The 20,765-nt window shown below is 30.3% G+C and overlaps 1 protein-coding gene across 1 annotated transcript in view; it reads right to left on the bottom strand.

The window, feature by feature from the left end:
- Positions 1-20,765, bottom strand: part of LOC142321774 (uncharacterized) — a 63,435-nt gene that overhangs the window by 5,451 nt on the left and 37,219 nt on the right. Inside the window, exons 10-12 of the mRNA XM_075360149.1 lie at positions 17,404-17,478; positions 5,751-5,884; positions 908-1,138 (exon numbers count right to left, since the gene is read on the bottom strand). Of these exons, the coding sequence (XP_075216264.1) occupies positions 908-1,138; positions 5,751-5,884; positions 17,404-17,478 (440 nt within the window). The remainder of the gene's footprint in view (positions 1-907; positions 1,139-5,750; positions 5,885-17,403; positions 17,479-20,765) is intronic.

Below are 20,765 nucleotides of genomic sequence, written 5' to 3'. Positions count from 1 at the left end.
GCACATCGCAAGATAGTGTTTTCAATTTTGCACGAAAAAATAAAAATTTTTGGCAAGATGTGTGCCACGTTTGCTCTCAATGGAGAATAAATGCAATCGTGTGGTTGACTCTGAGATTAATTTGGCGTTTTTCCGTTGTAATCCTGACGAGTTTCTGCATTGATACATAACTGTGGACAAAACATGGATACACTACTACACTCCAGAGATAAAGGAACAGTTAAACAGTGGGTTTTTGAAGGCAAATGGGCTCTGAAGAAGATGAAGACTGTGAAATTGGCCAACAAGGTGATGGCCACGGTTTTTTGGGATACATGCACTATCATCTACACTGATTACTTGGAAAAAGGACAAACAATAACTGGAGAGTATTATGTGTCATTATTGCACCGATTGAGAAAAGAAATCAAGAAAAAATGTGCTCATTTGAAAAAGAAAAAGATCCTCTTCCATCAAGACAATGCACAACAAGCACACCTACGCTATTTCAATGGCCAAAATTATGGAATTAAAGTTTGAATTATTACAACATCCACCACATTCACTGGATTTGGCCCCCAGTGATTTTTTCCCCAAACTTGAAAAAATGGCTCGGTGGACAACGGTTCACAATGAACGAGGAGGTCATCGTCCAAAACAGATGCTTATTTTGAGGACCTTCCAAAATCCTACTTTTTGAATGGCTTAAAAAGATTGGAGAAATGCTTGGAAAAGTGTGTAGAGTTAAAAGGAGATTATGTTGAAAAGTAAAAAAAATCTACACAAAATAATTTGTTTTTCTATCTTTTTCTACGGACTTATTGAACGACCCTTGTAACATCTCATAATTTTAAACTCTAATATGAAACATCAAATTGTAATAATTATAATAAAAAAAAAAAACTGACAGAAAATATTAATTTAATACCTGAAACATAAGGCCTCTAGTTAAGTTTTCTTGACTACCACCTAGAAGTCCAGCAGTTAGAACTACATCTGATGTGACTTGCATAGAATTATTTTCTTTCATTGGGCTTTCTAGCGGAATTAATCCTCTCTTTCGTCCAGTAACTGATGACTTCTTATTTAAATTTTTACGTAGATCTCTTTCAGCAACAGCATCTTGATATGTTAAACCTGTACGAGCTGAACCAATATCCTACAGAAAATGCAGAAATGTATCATTCGACAATTTAACTACCTATACGGTTTATTTGTGATCTGTGACTATTTGAGGAAAATAATGTTTCACTTAGTCAATACTCAATACTATGTTTCTAAAAAAAAACAAATTGAAATATTTTTCGATTCTAACACTGATGTCAGAAACTTCTAAATTAAAAAAAACTCATCAATTTTAAAATCTCAAAAGACAGCGTACAATGTAATGCTGAATCATATGATGTGTTATAACAGACTAACTTTAGAAGCCAGTAAGTATAAGCTGTTTACTAATGCTAATCATCTAATTCGAAACAATATTTGGTTCTTTGACTTTTAAAATTGAACACTGACTTTAACATGTTTAGAATAAGCTGAATGATAAAATTAAAAGCGTAAAACATAAAAAAAAGGTAAGCATATCAAAGATCATGAAAATTTACAGGTACAAAGGTCAAAGGGTAATAAGCAGGAAAATGCTATTAATTAATAACAAAAGTTTTATTAATAGTTTTAGGTTAAAGGGGTCTTTTAAGCCTTTAGAAAACCAGCAGCTTGAAAAACATTAATAATGTTGAACTTATTTGTACAGTTAAAGAGATCTGCCAAATCACGACTGAGTTTTTATAACTTAATATGAACTATATTGTAGTTCATTTAATTCTTAGACAAGTTAGGCATGAGATATTTCAGTCACAGTTGTGCTAAAATTATTTTCAGATAATCAAAGTTACTAAATTTTGGCTGTTTATTACTGCTTCAAATACAATGAAAATTTTATAACTTTTTAAAATTATAATAATTTGTAATGAATTATAAATTTACAGGTATGACACTGATTAAGTTTTTTCTCTAATGTCTTTGCAATGAAAACATCTCCAGTACACAAACAGTTATAACAGATTATTCAAACAAAAAAATATTTTGGGATGTTGGGAAGATAAAAGGGCAATGTGATGAAGAATTTATTTGTTATTTTTAAGGATGATTAAAAAATGTTTCGACCAATGAAAACTGTATAAGGAGAATTGTAATAAATTGAAGCCAGTTCTACTACTTTGAATTTTAAAATAAACTTGAAGCAGTTCAAACTACTTTGAACTTCCAAATATAATCCAAATATAATTTGGATTTATTTTTACCATAAACTGCATTACAGCAGCAATACTAAAACTGTTACGCATCTCATATCCCAATCAATTAATTATTTAAAAAATATAATCATTCTTCTTATTCACAGTTGTCACTGAATATCTTAAAATATAAAGAGCTTGAGAAATGTGAATGATATACCATCAGGGGAAAAAAGACAGCTTTCCTAAGATAATATCTGTATCATGACATCATAAGACATAGTAAATTGAACTTATAAAGTGCATTACATGTAAAGAAAATTAAGATGCAGGCAATACCTAACATTGAAGAAATTATAAAATGTAATGGAAGTACAGAATCAAACAGAGTTAAATGTAATATAAATTAATTTAATCTGAAATCTTGAACATTTTTCATCAATTGTAATAGAGATGAAAAGGTAAAAATGAGTTATAAAGGTAGAGAAAAAAGATAAACAAAGAACTCTATCACTGTCTTAGTTAATTATAAGTAAATCAGCCAAATTAGACATCTGACTATTAAAAGTATTACTTGCTTTTAATGCAATAATCTGACCATTACAACTTTGAACTACATCCTTCCACAATCTCCAATGTACAGTGTAGTATAGCAGTCTCTATGTACTCTTCCTTACTTGCACATTCATTCAAAAGCTGTAATCATCTTTGTTTTTTCTCCAGTCAATAAACATATCCTGACAACTGCAGTCTTTTATCAGTAATATGAATCCTTTTATATAGATTTTTCAACTCTAGGATATTTTGCGACTATCATTTATTTATTCTTATGTTGGATTTATATTAAACACATCATAATCTTGTTAGCATATTTTTCTCTAAAAGTAAAATAAAGTATTGGTAGTGGTATTAACAACAGTATCAAACAGAATATGATCAGGTACATTTAATAATTTTAGTTGGTCATGAATGACTTGTACTTCAAGACTCATAGAAGTTCGAGGTACTTATAGAAGTTTGTTCTAACTTGACTTCTCAACCACCTGCACTCCTTACAGAAATAAAATATTTCCACATATTTTCTTTCTCCCCCTCCCACATTTTACACAACTTCATATACAAGTCATTTCTATTCTGCTTTCCTTCTGGTTCAAAATAGTATTCAAGGTTTCTCTTTGTTTATTAGCAGTCCTGTTTGTCTACTTTTTCAATCAATTCTTGTTTGATAAATCTCCCATTTTTACAATCAGTTCTCTATTAGCAGTACATCCTTGGCAACAGCAGTTATCATATAATATTTTATTACCTGACCTTTTACATTCTTTAGCTATGCATAGAAAATTTAACTATAAATTAATAGAAAGAGAGGGTCAATCTCCTTGTTGGACAATGCTTCTTGTTTAAAAAATGCTTCTATTCTTTCCCACTGCAAAATTAAAAATCTACTGCATGTAATCATCAGCATACACCCCAAATTCCTACAATGATTCTACAAATGAGTTTAATGAATAAAATATGGTGTGAAAATAATGTAAGAATCAATATTATCAAATTGGCCTTTCATGTTAACATCTAAATGTGACCACAATTACTGATAAGATGTTATGTGTTATTTCATATTTTGTGGGTGTTATAAGTGGTCAAACTGCACAGAGTACAGAAAACCTTTACTAAAGATTACGATTTAAAAATATAATTTACTTACTTTCAGTAATCTTATTTTATTCATTTTCTTCTTTAGTTCATTGTACTTTAACAATAATGTTCTCTCATTCTATTTTGTAACTGCTTCTTTCACGGATCTGTTTTGTTTTTTCTTAAAATAAGAAAATTTATTTTTGAAATCTCTCAGTAACAGATGATTTTAAAATTCAGTTTACTTCACAGATATTTTTTCAATGCAAAGATTTGACTGATACTGGAATGATTGCAGTCACATCTAAATCACAAAATTAATCGGTGGTTTTAAGTACTTCAATATTTCTTAAAAAAATAAGAAACAAAAAAACACCTTACAAGATGATGGTTGTCACAATGTAAATTGAAAACATTTCCCCAGGAAAAACACAAATCTGATTATAATAACTCAACAGTACCATAAAAAAGGGCACCAGTACAGTTGCTTCTCAATTACTTCCTGTATTCTGTGTAAAATTAATAAAGTATCACTAGCAAATCACGCGATATAATAAGTAATATTCAAATAAAATGAATTACACCATAGAACATACAATCTTGTGTCAGATTAATCTGGAGAAGCGCCAGTGTATTTTAGTATAACTAATGTGTTAAAACATAAAAAAATATAATAATGCAGCAAGCAGCATACAACAAAATATAATTAAATTTTTATTATTTAGTCATGTGCTAGAAAATGTAACTTTTTAAAATAATTTACTAAAAAATTATGTCAGATGAAAAATGGGAGCAAGTTGTTTTTTAAATTATATTTACTTTCAGTCACTACAGTAGATCTCAATGATCATTTTGTATTGAATTTATCAAGTTGTACTATATAAAGAAATTGAGTACCTAAATTGTAATTCACATAAAGTATAAAATAGAATTGTCAATCATGAAAGGTTTATTAGCTGGTGCAAAAAATAATCTTATAATATTGTCAATATTATAAACGCTGTTTCCAGGGATACTGGATATCAATAACTGATGACTTGTTTGATTTTTTAATATTTTTCTTTATGGTTTGAGGGGTGGAAAAAAAATTAATTTTTTTTTTAAAAACTAATATAAGAATTAATATTTACAGCATATCTAAAAAGATGAAATTCTTTACAATAGCAATAGAACAATCACAGTGATAAACATTAGGACTAAATATGAAATAATGAAATATCAGAACTATAGTCAGTGAGAGACAGAATAGAAGTGGTGGATGATATCAGGAATGGAGGGAGGCAGTCACAATGTCAATGTGTTAATATGATGCTAATACTCTACTTTCCATGGTATCTCCCCTACGCCTCTTGTCTGAGAAAGATAGTTGCCGCAATTTTTAAACAAAAAATTATATGTGTTATATGTACATCATTCAAACCTTACGGAATCTCGTATGTATGAGTTCAAAGAGAACAATTACAAACAAAGGAGAGCGGCTTGATCCTAAAATGTTTGTCTCCTTCGTTATGTGCTGAAGTACTGGCTGCATTCACCATAGAAAAGTAATTTTGAGTCATATTAGATTTTTTTCCATTTTACAAAAAAAAAATTAATGAGAACTTATTTATTCAAATTTGATGAACTTTATAAAGATAGTGAGCTTATTTTATCACAATTCTGCAGAGATTTAATCATCAAACACTGTATTTTGAATTCAAATTATATAAAAAAGGAATAGAATCTTCAAATGCTGAGAATGACTTCCTGGTCTTAAATTTCTTATCCATTAATAAATACACCATAGCATAACAAGTTTTGTACCGGTATTTTTTTAATAAAAATCTTATTATACAAATACTGTTCTGATCAAGGAGTAATATATATACTATATTTGTAACAAATAATGCATGTAATACTTACAGACTGAGCAGCTATTACAGTAGTTAAACTATTCAGAGGTATACCATTAGAAACACTTTTTGATGAATTATTCTGAATATTTTCTGAAAATTCAACTTGACTTATTGATGACTGAGTATTTAGAACAGATAATCCTAGAAATAGAAACAAATTTTTGCATTATGAAATATGATAAACAATATGTAATTACAGAAATATTCTTTTAAACACATAACTCAAAAGGGCTTAAAAAAAATCAATATCATAATTTAAAAAACAAAAAACCTCAAAATTAATAAAAATATCACAGTAAATACTGTACACACACACACACGAATATTAAATTAAATGTAAAATTTAAATTTATTTTTCTCTTGACTGGATAGAATTAAATATAACAAGGCATATTTTACCTAAAAATATTATCTTTATTAATCTCTTGGGTTAACCAATCAACTACACAAACTTAGAAATTATTTTCACTACGTTTGACTTCTCTAAGCTTCCTCAGGTGACACAACACACTTTTTCATGCTAAGAAATTAACTGATCTACTCATCCTAGCTAACAATATTTTGTCCCCACCCTTAGTGTAATCCCCATACTCACACGGCTCATCTTATCTTTAGATAATTATATGTATCTCTTTATATAACCTAATTGCTATTTCCTGTGTATTGAAACCTTTACAATGCACATATTTTTCTCGAAAATTACAAACATTAAACATTATTTTCTTTAAAACTAAATTTATAATATAAATATATGAAATTTTTAAAAATTAAATTAACAAATATGTTGCTTAATCCGGCTATGTATAGCTGGATTAACCCTAGAATTTTTAGGTAAATATTTGCATAGATAATTTGTATTTTAAATTTAAAAATTGATTATATGAACAACCCTGGTTTAGTGACGGGGTCACCAATTGCAGCCTGCTTAGCAAACCTAACTATGTAATATTTAGAAAATAAAGTATTATAAAATATAAACAAAATGGTATATACTTGTTGTATACAACTATAAGTAAATAAGTTGTATGGTATACAACTTCTTCAGGCAGATACCTAACTTTCCTATTAACACAACCAATAAATATCACATAAAAAATCAGTAGTCAAGAATCTTGCAAAAAAAGTAAAAAAATTTACAATCCCTGAAGATAGACCAGAATATATATTAAAAAAAAGCAAAAGATCTATTATAAATAATAATTATCTGGAAAATATCATAAATAAAATATTTAAAAGTACAATTTATAAACATTGTAATAATATATCAGCCAAACATCAATAAAAATAATAAGAGTTAGAATTATGTTGCATTACCATATGTCGCATATCTGTTTGAAAAGATTAAAAAATTGCTACAAAAGGATTTCGCAATACCTAAATTTATAACAAATTTGTATATCAAAATAACAACAATCTGAATGGTATGTTTTCTAAATTAAAATCGCCGATTGAAAAAATCAACATTCCAGCTGTGTATATTGGACAAAAGTCTCAATACCTTAAAAAAAGAACAGAACCCCATAAATATAGAAAAAAAAGCAAGTGACAGCCCTCACAAAACATACAATAGAATATAAACACTTGTTTAATTTCAACAGCACCAAAATATTAGTCAAAGAACAAAATACACATCAAAGGGCCACTCTAGAAATGATATATATCAAGAAAGTACTAATGCTGTCAACAATAAAATGGGCATAGCCGGATTAAGCAACATATATGTTAATTTAATATTTTTAAATTCATAAATAAATTTAGTTTCAAGGAAAATAATGTTTAATGTTTGTAATTTTTGAGAAAAATATGTGCATTGTAAAGGTTTCAATACACAGGAAATAGCAATCAGGTTATATAAAGATACATGTAATTATCTGAAGATAAGATGAGTCATGTATGAGTAGGTGGATTTTTTATAATAAGGGTGGGGACAAAATATTGTTATCTAGGATAGGTAGATTAGTTAATTTCTTAGTATACAACAGAATTCAGTATGATGTATATATGAATGTGTATTGTCACCTGAGGAAACTTAAAAAATTCTAAGTGAAACGTAGTGAAAATAATTTATAAATTTGTATAGTTGAATGCTTAACCCAACAGATTAATAAAGATAATATTTTTAAGTAAAATACGTATTGCTGTTATACACATATGTATATATAAAGTACATACTAATTATTTATCTCTGAGAAAGGGTCAGGAAAAATCATTAAAAAAATTATAATAGTCTAATAGTTTTAGATTATAATAATTCAAGCAAAGAATGATAACAATTGCATATAATGATATGTAAAACCCACTGCCACTACTGTTGAATGATATTTTATATGTTTTACCACAAAGTCTAACATGTTGAATATAGTTAAATTATCAAACATTTTGTAGATCTAGATTGAATAATATCAGTGGATTAATATAAAATTAAAGAAAGGTTAGAGAAGCATGCAACTTGTGTGTAAAGAGATATGACTTCCACTCATTCTCAAAAACCTATTTCATGTAACTGGGTTGGTTTTTTCATGAGGACTATTCTACCTCTCAGATGGTTCTGGTGGGCTTTTACCTTTTTTTATGCAGAAGATATATTTTTATAAGTAATGAAAAAAAGTATTTTCTTTCAACAATAACTAATATTTTTTATAATTTTTCAACGTTTAATGTATATTTTATGCAGTTATTAATAAAATAAAGTTAACTGTTTTTAAAAAAAATTGAAATTGTTAATTTTATGCACTATTTTTTTATTTTTATTTTATTAAGCCTTTCATGGGGCAGTTTTATAGAAAAAAAATGTTTTTTTTTTTTTATTTAAAAAACTAACTGGGACCCTATTGAAAACATCATTACTAGAAGCAGTTTCAAGAAATGACAAGCAATGCAGGATATACTTTAGGTGAGTTAACACTTTTTAATGTTATGGAGGTAAATAATTTTTTTTTTAATATATTGCTTAATGTGTACAATTAACTAGTAACAAAAATCAACCACAAAAACACCAAAGCTTAATGAAAACTTATCAATTTATATATATATATATATATAAAAAAAAAATTTCTAATCCATAGATGGATCTGATAGATTTATCAGCAGTTAAGACTATACTTTTAAGTATATTTCATCGTAGAAATCTTTTTACAATGAGAGGTTAATATTATTAATAAATCAATATATTTAAATTTAAAAAAAAAAAAGTTAAGGAAAGAAAAGAGGTGAAGTCTGATTCTAACTGATGTGCCTTCCCCTAAGATCCAAATCTTTCATTAATTAAAATTTTATTTGGCTATAACTCTGGAACCAATGAAAACAAATACCACTTATGATATATCGTTGAAAATCTCTCAAAGCGCTTATTACAAAATGAATATCCTTAATTGTGGAAAGAAATGAAAATCACAGGGTGTCAATTTGATAAATGTGGAGGGTGTGGAATTGATTCAAATTTCAATATCACAGAGTTTTGGTGGTCACACATAATGTGTGTTTCCAACAATTATCAGGTAGATAGATTTATCTGCTCCATCATAGATTATAGATCATAACATACATCTCTTAAGGCATTTTACCATTTCTATGTGTCGCATAGAATTTACAATCAATCCAGCTTCCAGGTAGTCAGACAAATGTATGAGTCTGGAATCCCAGAACACAGCATGTGTCAAGAAAAACGTTTTTGTTATTTTGAATTTTTTTGAATATGGTGAAGTACTGCGCCAGTAATCCACATGGTGCCGTTTTTCTTCTGGGTCGTAATGATATATCCAGATTTTATCTCCTATCACAATAATCAAAAGTAAGTTATCTTCCTTATCAAGATAACTGTTTCAGAACCTGTTGAAACATTTCTTTCATTGTTGTTTGTTCTTTTCTGTGAGTTTGCCTGGCACCCACCACAAACAGATTTTACAGCAGCCCAGTCATGTAAAATGTGTCCAACTTGTTGTTATGATAAGAATATCTGGGTGGCATTGTGCTGTGTGATGCAACTCATTCTGAATTGATTTATCTACCTCCTTTTGGTGCTTCTCATCAGTCACAGAAAGTGGTGATCACTGCAAAGTTAATCCCCAATATTTCTGCTGTTAAAAATTCAATCACTGCATGTTGTTTTAGATGCACTGACATAGCAGGTGTACTTGACCTCATAGCAATGGGAATTGACAGAAACTTCTTCTGTTACATTCCACGGTGGATACATTTCAGTTACCCCTTGCAACAAACGTAATGAATGGATTGTCTAATACAGTATTTTAGTAACTGATGATGAATCCACAGATATAAAAATTTCTTTTCATAAAAAAATGGTAATTTCCATTGAACTTGTAAATTTGGAGTGTTCATGGATGGTTTTGGTTGGATATATAAGGCGCAGTTTAAAAGTATGGGCTGGAAACTAATAAAATGAGAATAGTTGAAAAAATGAAAAATTTATTAATGGTTTCAAATATATACTTACTTTATTTTTCTACATAATAATCATTTCATTCCAAACACTTCTGATATCATGAAACAAGCTTCTTCAAACCCACTGCATAAAACTCTGCCACTGGGATTGTAGCCACATAAGCATCAAGATTTTCAACTCTTCACTTTCCTTGAATTACTAAAATGTAATCCAGTTTCTGAAGCGTAGGAAAAGATGATAATTATTGGGCATCAAAACTACAAGAGGGATAATAAAAAATCTCCCTTCCCTTTGTCCACATACAGCAGCATGCTGCTGTGTGTGTGTGGACATACATTGTCATGAAGAAGAACAATTTCATTTTCAGCATTCCCTGTCACTGGTTTTAGATGGCACAATGCAGTTTGGAAAGTGTTTCACAATAGCTCTGTGATGTGATGGATGTTCCATAAAATCAATCAAAAGCACACTCTTTTGGTCTTAAAATACACTTGCCATGATCTTCCTTTGAGAGTAGGCTTGTTTGAATTTTTTTGGTCTAGGTGAACTGAAATGACGCCACTGCATGGACTGTTGTTTCATCTAAGCATTAACATGCAATATCCACATTTTGTCACTAAGTGATGATATGAGGAAAAAATTTGTCTCCCTCGTGGTTAAAATGTAGAGAAAAGAACATGCAGATATCATTCTGTGATTTTTGTAAGCAATTGTCAAGTCAACATTATTCTGTCGGTCAAGATTCTCAACAATACGTGGAAATTTAAAAAAAAGATTTCTAATTGTAATTACATGCCCAACAGACCACTTAAACCTACTGTGGATGTGCAAACCAATCAGTATTGTCAATCGCTATTTATAACTCATTAGCCCTTACTTTTGAATCACACCTTGTATATATATAATATATATATATATATATATATTCTTTTCTAGACTCAATCCTTTTGAGAATTTTAATTTGGAAAAGGATCTAACAATTTAAAATTTTATGTACAGTATAGTTGTTTTAATTTCAATTTTAATGTTTAATTTGGTATGAGTGATTTGAAAAATTATATAGAGCAGCAGATAATGCAAGGGACTTACAAAAGTGCTCTTGCTTGAATTATGGAATTAGGTAGATGTCATCCATTTATTTTATTTTATTAATTCTGTACCTAGGTTGTTTGGATAAATATAATTTGTACAGTGCAGAGGAATATGATTCTCAAGACAATCACATAACTTTGGCTAGCTAGTATACATGGATTTCTATTTTGTTTTTATTATTGAATTTAATTTTATTAAATGGCTTCATATTTTTATATATATGCAATTTTTTATTTTAATTTAAAATTTTTAGTTTTATTTCTGTTTTGATTTTAATTGAAAAGGATCTTTTAACAATTTTAAATCTTTGTACAATATGGGATTTTAATTTCAATTTTAATGTATAATTTGGTACGAGTGATTTGAAAAATTATATACAGCAATTGATGATGCGAGAAACTCCGAAAGCGCTCTTGCTTGAATTATGGAATAAGGCATGTGTCATCCTATTTTAGTTTATTTTATTAATTCTGTACTTAGGTTGATCAAATTAAAATAATATACCAGGTGTGTAAATGTGTAAATATAAAACCAGAATTTGGTCATAGATGGCCCTAGCTGTCAATGTAGTTACTGTCAAGCTGCATCATTGGTGCCATTTTCTTTTTTTTGACAGCTGACAAACATTTTTGACTCACAACAATATATGTTTCATTCAACAGCATAGTTTTAATTAGTTGAACATATAGGTTTCGTAATGAACAAGAAGATAGGGAAGAGAGTAGAGTATTTCAAAAGGCATAGCGATAGAATCATTGTAACAAGGATAAAATCAAAACCACCCCCCTCTATGAATCATGAGACCTTGCCATTGGTGAGGGGACTTGAGTGCTCAGAGATACAGAATAGCTGTACCAAAGGTGCAACCATATCGGAGAGGTATCAGTTGAGAGCCAGACTAAGGAATAATTCCTGAAAGAGGGCAGCAGCTCTTTCAGTAGTTGTTAGGGGCGTGAGTTAGGACGACTTAAACGGCCATATCAACATCACTCAGTCCTCTGAGTATTGCGCAGATGAAAGCAATGGAAAACTACAGCTGCTTTTTTTCCAAGAAAATGTAGCTCTCTGAATTTTCATATAGCAATGATGGAGGCGCCTTCCTTGGTAAAATATTCCGGAGGTAAACTAGTCCCCTGTTTGGATCTCCGGGTGGGGACTACTAAAGAAGGGGTCACCAGAAAATTAAAAAATAACATTCTACGAGTCGGAGCGTGGAATGTTAGAAATTTAAAACAGGTTGGTAGGTTAGAAAATTTATAAAGGAAAATGGATGAGATAAATGTGGATGTAGTAGGAATTAGTGAGGTTCGGTAGAAAGAGGAAGGCGACTTTTGGTCAGGTGATTTTAAAATAATTAACTCAGCTTCAAATAATGGGCAGGCAGGAGTAGGTTTTGTAGCGAACAAGAAGATAGGGAAGAGAGTAGAGTATTTCAAAATGCATAGCGATAGAATCATTATAATAAGGATGAAATCAAAACCTAAACCGACAACAATTGTTAACGTCTATATGCCTACAAGCGCCCATGATGTTGATGAAGTAGAGTGTGTATATGAAGAAATTGATGAAGCAATTAAATAGGTAAAAGAAGATGAAACTTTAATAATAGTTCGAGATTGGAATGCAAGCATTGGAAAAGGCAACGAAGGAAATATAGTGGGTGAATACGGGCTAGGCAAAAGGAATGAAAGAAGGGACCGACTTATAGAGATTTGCACGAAGTATAATTTAGTAATTGCAAACACCCAATTTAAAAATCATAATAGAAGAATATACACTTGGAAAAAGCCAGGCGATACTGCAAGGTATCAGATAGTAGACAAGGTATCAAGGTTAAGCAAAGATTTAGTGCAAGCAGCAATTTAGTGATAATGAAATGTAGATTGGGGTTTAAAAACCTGAAGAAAAGGTGTCAGATGAATCGGTGGAATTTGCTTGAGGAAGAGGAGGTAAAGAAGATTTTTGAGGAGGGCATCGCAAGAGGTCTGAGTAAAAAAGATAAGGTACAAAATGTAGAAGAAGAATGGGAGAATGTTAAAAAGGAAATTCTTAAATCAGCAGAAGCGAACTTAGGCGGAACAAAGAGAACTGGTAGAAAACCTTCGGTTTCAGACGATATATTGCAGCTGATGGATGAACGTAGAAAATATAAGAATGCTAGTGATGAAGAAAGTAAACCGAACTATCGACAATTAAGAAATACTATAAACAGGAAGTGCAAACTAGCGAAAGAAAACTGGATTAAAGAAAAGTGTTCAGAAGTGGAAAGAGATATGAACATTGGTAAAATAGACGGAGCATACAGGAAAGTTAAGGAAAATTTTGGGGTACATAAATTAAAATCTATTAATGTGATAAACAAAGATGGTACACCAATTTATAATACGAAAAATAAAGTTGATAGGTGGGTGGAATATACTGAAGAGTTATTTGGAGGAAATGATTTATAAAATAGTGTTATACAGGAAGAAGTGGAAGTTGAAGAGGATGAAATGGGAGAAACAATACTAGACCTGCATTTAAGAGAGCATTAAAAGATTTTTAAGTGGCAGAAAGGCTCCTGGAATAGACGGAACACCTGTAGAATTACTGTGCAGTGCAGGTGAGGAAGCGATTCATAGATTATACAAACTGGTGTGTAATATTTATGAAAAAGGGGAAGTTCGGTCAGACTTCAAAAAAAGTGTTATAGTCATGATACCAAAGAAAGCAGGGGCAGATAAATGTGAAGAATACAGAACAATTAGTTTAACTAGTCATGCATCAAAAATCTTAACTAGAATTCTATAGAGAAGAACTGAGAGGAGAGTGGAAGTGTTAGAAGAAGACCAATTTGGTTTCAGGAAAAGTATAGGGACAAGGGAAGCAATTTTAGGCCTCAAATTAATAGTAGAAGGAAGATTAAGGAAAAACAAACCAACATACTTGGCATTTATAGACCTAGAGAAGGCATTCGATAACGTAGACTGGAATAAAATGTTCAGCATTTTAAAAGATTTAGGGTTCAAGTATAGAGATAGATGAGCAATTGCTATCATTTACAGGAACCAAACAGCAACAGTAATAATTTAAGAACATAAGAAAGAAACCGTAAAAAGAAAGGAGAGTCCAACAAGGATGCTCCCTATCCCCGTTACTTTTTAATCTTTACATGGAACTAGCAGTTAATGATGTTAAAGAACAATTTAGATTCGGAGTAACAGTACAAGGTGAACAGATAAAGATGCTACGAGTTGCTGATGATATAGTAATTCTAGCTGAGAGTAAAAAGGATTTAGAAGAAACAATGAATGGCATGGATGAAGTCCTACACAAGAACTAATGCACCATAACACTCAACAAAACTGGTCAAGGAAACGACTGAGGCTTTCAGTTTGGAAATACTTTTGCATGCGGCTTACTCACCAGACTTGGCTTCATCTGACTACTATTTATTTGCATTGTTGGACACGCACTTGCTGAGCAGTGCTTCACTTCTTATGAAAATGTACGAAAATGGCTCGACGATTGGTTTGCCTCAAAAGAGCAACAGTATTTTTGGCATGGCATTCATAAATTGTCAGAGAGATAGGAAAAATGTCTAGCTAGCAATGACAATATTTCGAATAAATATTTTTTATCATTTTCATACAATAAACATGTATTTTCTACATGAACATTCTGGTTTCATATTTACATACGTGAAACCAATTTCTGGTTTGCAGAACTCTGGAGAACAAAAATTATTAAAGATTTTATTTTGGTTCATTGCGTTGTCTTATTAAACGTAATCATAAAAAGTAATAACTGTTCATTATAAAATACATACCTGTGGAAGATGTACTGATAGTGTAACTTGTAGAGCCGATTATCACCTGTAATTTGGTAGACTTGACAGCTGATTTTCTTTACTCCCCATTTTCCTTAGTAAGCCAGCATACAATCTTGTCTATGATTATGATATCATTTTTAATGCCAAATTACAGGTGATAATCAGTTCTACAAGTTACACTATCGGTACATCTTCCACAGGTATGTATTTTATACTGAAGTTATTACTTTAGTTGATTAAGTTTAATAAGACAACGCAATGTAGCCCAAATAAAATCTTTATTAATTTTGGTTCTCCAGAGTTCTGCAAACCAGAAATTGATTTTTATTCATTTTGATATTATCCTACCCTAATAAATGGTATTTGTATATGTGTCTGTCTATGTGTGCGTCTCCCTTAGCTTAGCACCGAAATGTACTGATCACTAATGGAAAATCCCGATTCATTAGTATATCTCGTGGTGGTCAGGTGTATAATTGTTATATTATTATTATCAATATACCATCATATATATGAGATATGTACATTAATAATATATTTTTTACCACTCTTATTTTTTACTCGCTCTTGGACTACGTATGTGAGATGGACTACATTAGTAAGTGAAAAAAATTCCTCTTGGAACTTATGAAACCTCATTTACATTCACATTTTCTTGGTGTAAGCTTGGATCTAAAATTCGCACATGTTTGAAATAGATAACTTTACCATAACGTAGGGGGTCTACCTACTATAACAACCAACTGGAGCTAAATGTAACATGCTATTATTTTTATAAACAAGTGAGATATATATTAGGGTATACAGTTGTTACTAAAAATTCTGTACAGTAACAACTCAAGTTTTGGGAAATTTTAATACTTTTTAAGTGGATCTGAATTTTCAGATGAAAAATGCAAATATCTCAAAAACAGTCAGTCCTAGCGCTCAGAAAATGTTTTTCAACCTTCCCCAACAATACTCCATCTGCTATCAGTGGTACCTGCCAAAATGATAACATTTTCAAGTACCCGGGACGCATTGGTGGGGTGCGACGGGGTGCCACTGTAATATCTCGGCAACCACTCATCTGATTTCCATGATTCAAACGATGTGTGTATCAGCAGGTTGAGCACTATCTGTTTAATCCATTGCATATACTCTTGAATGAACAGATCTTGGTTATCCGGAAATTAATTGTTTAGCCCTATGATTTGACTGCACTCACCAACTGTAAAATGTACCAATTCGATCTTTTGCTAAATATGCTCAAACCTGTGCACTAGCACAGTTGTAAAGTATAAACTTATGAAGACTAAAAAGTACAAAATAAAAAATATATAAAAAAAAACTTTTTAAAAACCATTCTTATATTAAATGCACTAAAAGAAAAAAAAATTTTAAAACATCACTCTTATATTAAACGCACTAAAATCTAAACAATAATTTTAGGACGGTATCTCAGAAAGGATTTGACAACAAGCTTTGATGATGATACGTATGTGAAAGTCATAGCTTCAAATTAAAAATTTGTTTTTTTTGCCAATTTTTTCATATGCATGATGAATGACCTAAAGAGTGGAGTGCAAACATGCATAAGAAAACAATTGGCAAAAACATCAAATTTTTAATTCGGAGCTGTGACTTTCACATAATGTTACATATCACCATCAAAGCTTGTTGTCAAATCCATTCTGAGATACCATCCTAAAATTATTTTTTACCTTTTTGTATGTTTAATTTAAGAGTGGTGTTTTAAAAAATCTTATTAGATTTTTTTTATTTATTTATGTGATTGTTTTTCTTCATAAAATAATGAACTATAACAAATAAGTAGGCATCGGAATGTACCGATCACTAGCGCAAAATCCTGATTTGTTAGTATAAATTTCTAATTTAACTTTTATTATATCAATTTTCATCAATAAAAAAAAAAATATTTTTACACAAGAGGTAATAAATTTTGGACACCTAATAATCCCAGTCCGAGATGCCGCCCGCCAGGGCAGCCTGCCTGGAGGGCCTAGCTGTGAAGGTGTGCCATAGGCACGCCCTGCAGCTAGTTATATTAATTGCAGGTTAGTTTTCCAATAGATTATGTAATCACAATCTTTCTAATTAAATTATTTTTTTTTAAGTGCTAGTATAAGCAATTCAGAGTCTTTAAACTGAACATGCCTCTCAGATATTGGTAAATTATCTCACAGTTGACAATGCTTCCAAAAAACAAGATATAGAATAAATATAACTGGAGTGAAGCAGCAGACACAGTAGTAATTATCAATAAATCAGCAAATCACTAAGTCAGCTGAATAATAATTTTAATTAATACTATCCTTTAAATGTAAAATTTAGAAAAATAATTACACAATTTACCTGTCATATCAGTTGTAATGAATTCTGGTAAACTAACCACAACACCATCAGGACTGAGGCTAGTTAAGCTTAAACCTGGAGTAAATTGAAAAATGACTCTTTAGTAATGGTTTATAAAACTTAAATCTACACAAAACAATAGTTAAACTCTCCACAAATAACAGCAGCAGCAGTTTACTTTCCTATTCTCCAAGACTTAAAGAATAGATAAATTACACAATTTATTAATTTTCTCACAAATTTATTAATTTCTTGATATTAGTTTTTAATAATTTTTTAAAAGAATTATTTAAAAGAACTGTATCCTTAAAACTTATTTTTAACAAACAATTACAGTATACAAAAAAAATACATGAAAGGAAAAATATATAAAGTAAAAAGTATATTACTAAAATATAATTCAACAAACTCCTGTAAGTACACTATTGTCATAAGTAAAAAACCTGCACTTATAAGAGTTGTCTAATGAACCACTGGACGTTAAAAAAATAAATGCATATAATACATTAAGACTTGTTCTTTCCTGCACAGTGTTGACTTTGTTTATTTAAAGAAAACCTGCTGAAGTTACAAAAAGTTATGGATAAAAAGTACTCCTATTTTGTACCTCTTTTCATGATTATGATGTTTTAATACTTTCTAATTTTGTTAAGGGAGTAAATAAAAAAATGAAATTTAAGTGCACTTAAAGATAAGACATTTGTTTATCTGTTAATATTTAAACATTTTTTTCCAATAACAGAGAAGAGTTTACAGTGGTGGCTATTTTTGGAAATTGCTACTTTGACTCTTATTAATAATAGGAATTATTTTTCCACTAAATTATTTAACTTGTTTTATATAATATCTATTTTTTTTTCATTACTTCAGTTAACATTAGTTTGAAAAAAGTATGTGAAGAAAACAATCTCCATTAAAATAAAAAAAAAAAAAACAAATCTTGGCTGCTTGTTGGAAAAAGTACACTCACTTCACAAAGCTCACAGAATTAAGTTCAGATACAGTTCCTGTACATTCAATAGAACTACTGAGTATGGTTATCAACCTTACCGTTATCGACCTTACTCTTTTCAAATAATGGCCAAGATATCCAGTAATTTTAATAGAAATTTTTCTTTCATTCACAATTCTTTTACCAATATGTTGTCAAATAAAATAATGAAACTACAAAAAAAAAATTTTTCTCTCTACAGAGAACTAAAATAGCAATTCTTTAAGAAAAGTGACTCACAATATTAATTTATCTGAAAATTAAAAAAAAAAAAATATTAAATGACAATAAAGTCTATCGTTAAATATACTCAAACATTCATTTTATTTATAAATCTCTTACTGAAATTTGGAATGAAAATAATTATGTCACAAGAAAATCAAAAGAACAGGTCATTATATTAACATATATCTTTCCATGAAGTTGTTCTTAAATTATACCTCATGAAAGGAAAGCCGTTTCTTTCATGACACATACTACTGTATTATATGCATACAGTTCTATTTTTTAAATATAAAAACATTTTAAAATTAAATGAAAAATAGTTAGAAACACTAAATTAAATATAATGCTTTTAAGAGATATTCTCATCTTCAGTATAAACAACTACAAACATATATTCTTCTTCTTCTTTGGTTAGCAACCCACAGGTTGGTTTGTAGCAGTTCTCCAGAGTTCTCAATCTAGTGCTAGTCCTTTAACTTGATTATGCAAACTGACAACCAAAATCTTGAATCATTTGACCAGTATATTCCAGCCGAGGTCTTCCTCTACAGTTCATATCCTCCACAGAACCCTCCAACAAGCAGTCGAGCCTAAACACATGTCCAATCAAGTTATTTCTTCTTTTCCTCATATGATCAATCAAACATTATTGTAGTTCTTTAATTTTTCTCAAGACCTCTCCGTTGCTTACTTTCTCTGTCTCTGATATTGTCAACATTCTTCAGTAACACCAAGGCTTCAAGCCTCCTTTCTGTCTGCCCAGGTGTCCAAAACTCACTTCCATAATAGAATGCTCTACACATACATACTGTTTCCTTAATTTCAGGTTAATATTTTTTGATGTGAAAAATTTTCCTTTCATACTGAAAACTTCTTTTGCTTGGTTTACCTTACTTATTACATCCTTCGTGCTATGGCCACTTGTAATTTTGCAAACCACGTAAGTAAAATCCATAACACTTCCTATATGTCTTTCACTTAACATTACATGAGGCACACTTATCTATAAACACAAATTAAAAACATAATTATACTGAAATCTAAAATATCAACAAGATTGGCTTTGTAACTTCAAAGTTATAGTGAAAGTTCCTTCTCTGTTATGTTGATAACAGAATCAATCATCTGAATATAAATGACAGGACATTATGAATACTGATGAAGTCAATCTTTATTTATATTTTTAAATTTTCATACTGATGTTTTTATGTGTTTATAATATTTGTGCAGTGGATGAGAATATTTCATAAAAGCATTACAATTTGCAAAGTGTTCTCCCATCTTTTTGACTAAACTTGGTGATTTAATAATTGCTATAATACATAATATGCTATCCAGTGAGGAGTTTATCATCCCACATCTGGTATGTGGCGGACAGGGGAATGCCCAACAGATTTATTTCTGTTGCAGGTGGTATTTATTTCTCACTTACCCTGCGTGGACGCAGGGTAAGTGAGAAATAAACCTGCATAAATACCACTGTAATAAATACCACCTGCAGACCAAAGCGGTGCCTCAAATTGTTTCTGTTTTTATAAATCTCTTACTGAAATTTGGAATAAAAATAATTGTCACACGAAAATTTTTGTGCCCCTTGACTTGCAACAAGGGGCAAAGAGGACAGCATTTGTTCACCAAAAGTGTGGCTAGAAATTTCTCCTTGATGCTAACAACCTCAAGATGTATCCTTACAGAATTTGTTTCTCTAACCCAATAAAAAATCAATAAGAATGTGCACTTTGTAAGAGATTTTATCCCAGGGTGTAGTCAGTTTCCAATTTCCAAGGAAATGAAAAGTAGGCATTTGGATTCTGGGATCTACAACAATGTGCCAAGGATGAGTTAGAGCATTCTGATACTTGCATTACATAAAAACTTTAAGGATCCTTAAAGGAAAATCAGGAGAAACACAGAATAAAAAAAAACAAGCAGCCAAAGTAGCATTAAAAATATCCTTTGAAAAGTGACAGTTCTTGACAATTATTGGTGTTTCACTTCAATACCTCAAGATCAATAATAAAACCATATCCAAAATGGATTGCTTTAAATATCTTGGAAAACAGATATCAAACACCACAAAAGAAAAAATAGTGAGAGAAACTAGAATATAAAAACTGCAAAGAACATTTCACATTACAAGAAACAC

Source organism: Lycorma delicatula, chromosome 3 (assembly GCF_047948215.1).
Source record: "Lycorma delicatula isolate Av1 chromosome 3, ASM4794821v1, whole genome shotgun sequence".
NCBI classification, from domain to species: domain Eukaryota; kingdom Metazoa; phylum Arthropoda; class Insecta; order Hemiptera; family Fulgoridae; genus Lycorma; species Lycorma delicatula.
Note: the sequence above shows the minus strand (reverse complement) of the source record. Positions and strands in the feature narration are given on the sequence as shown.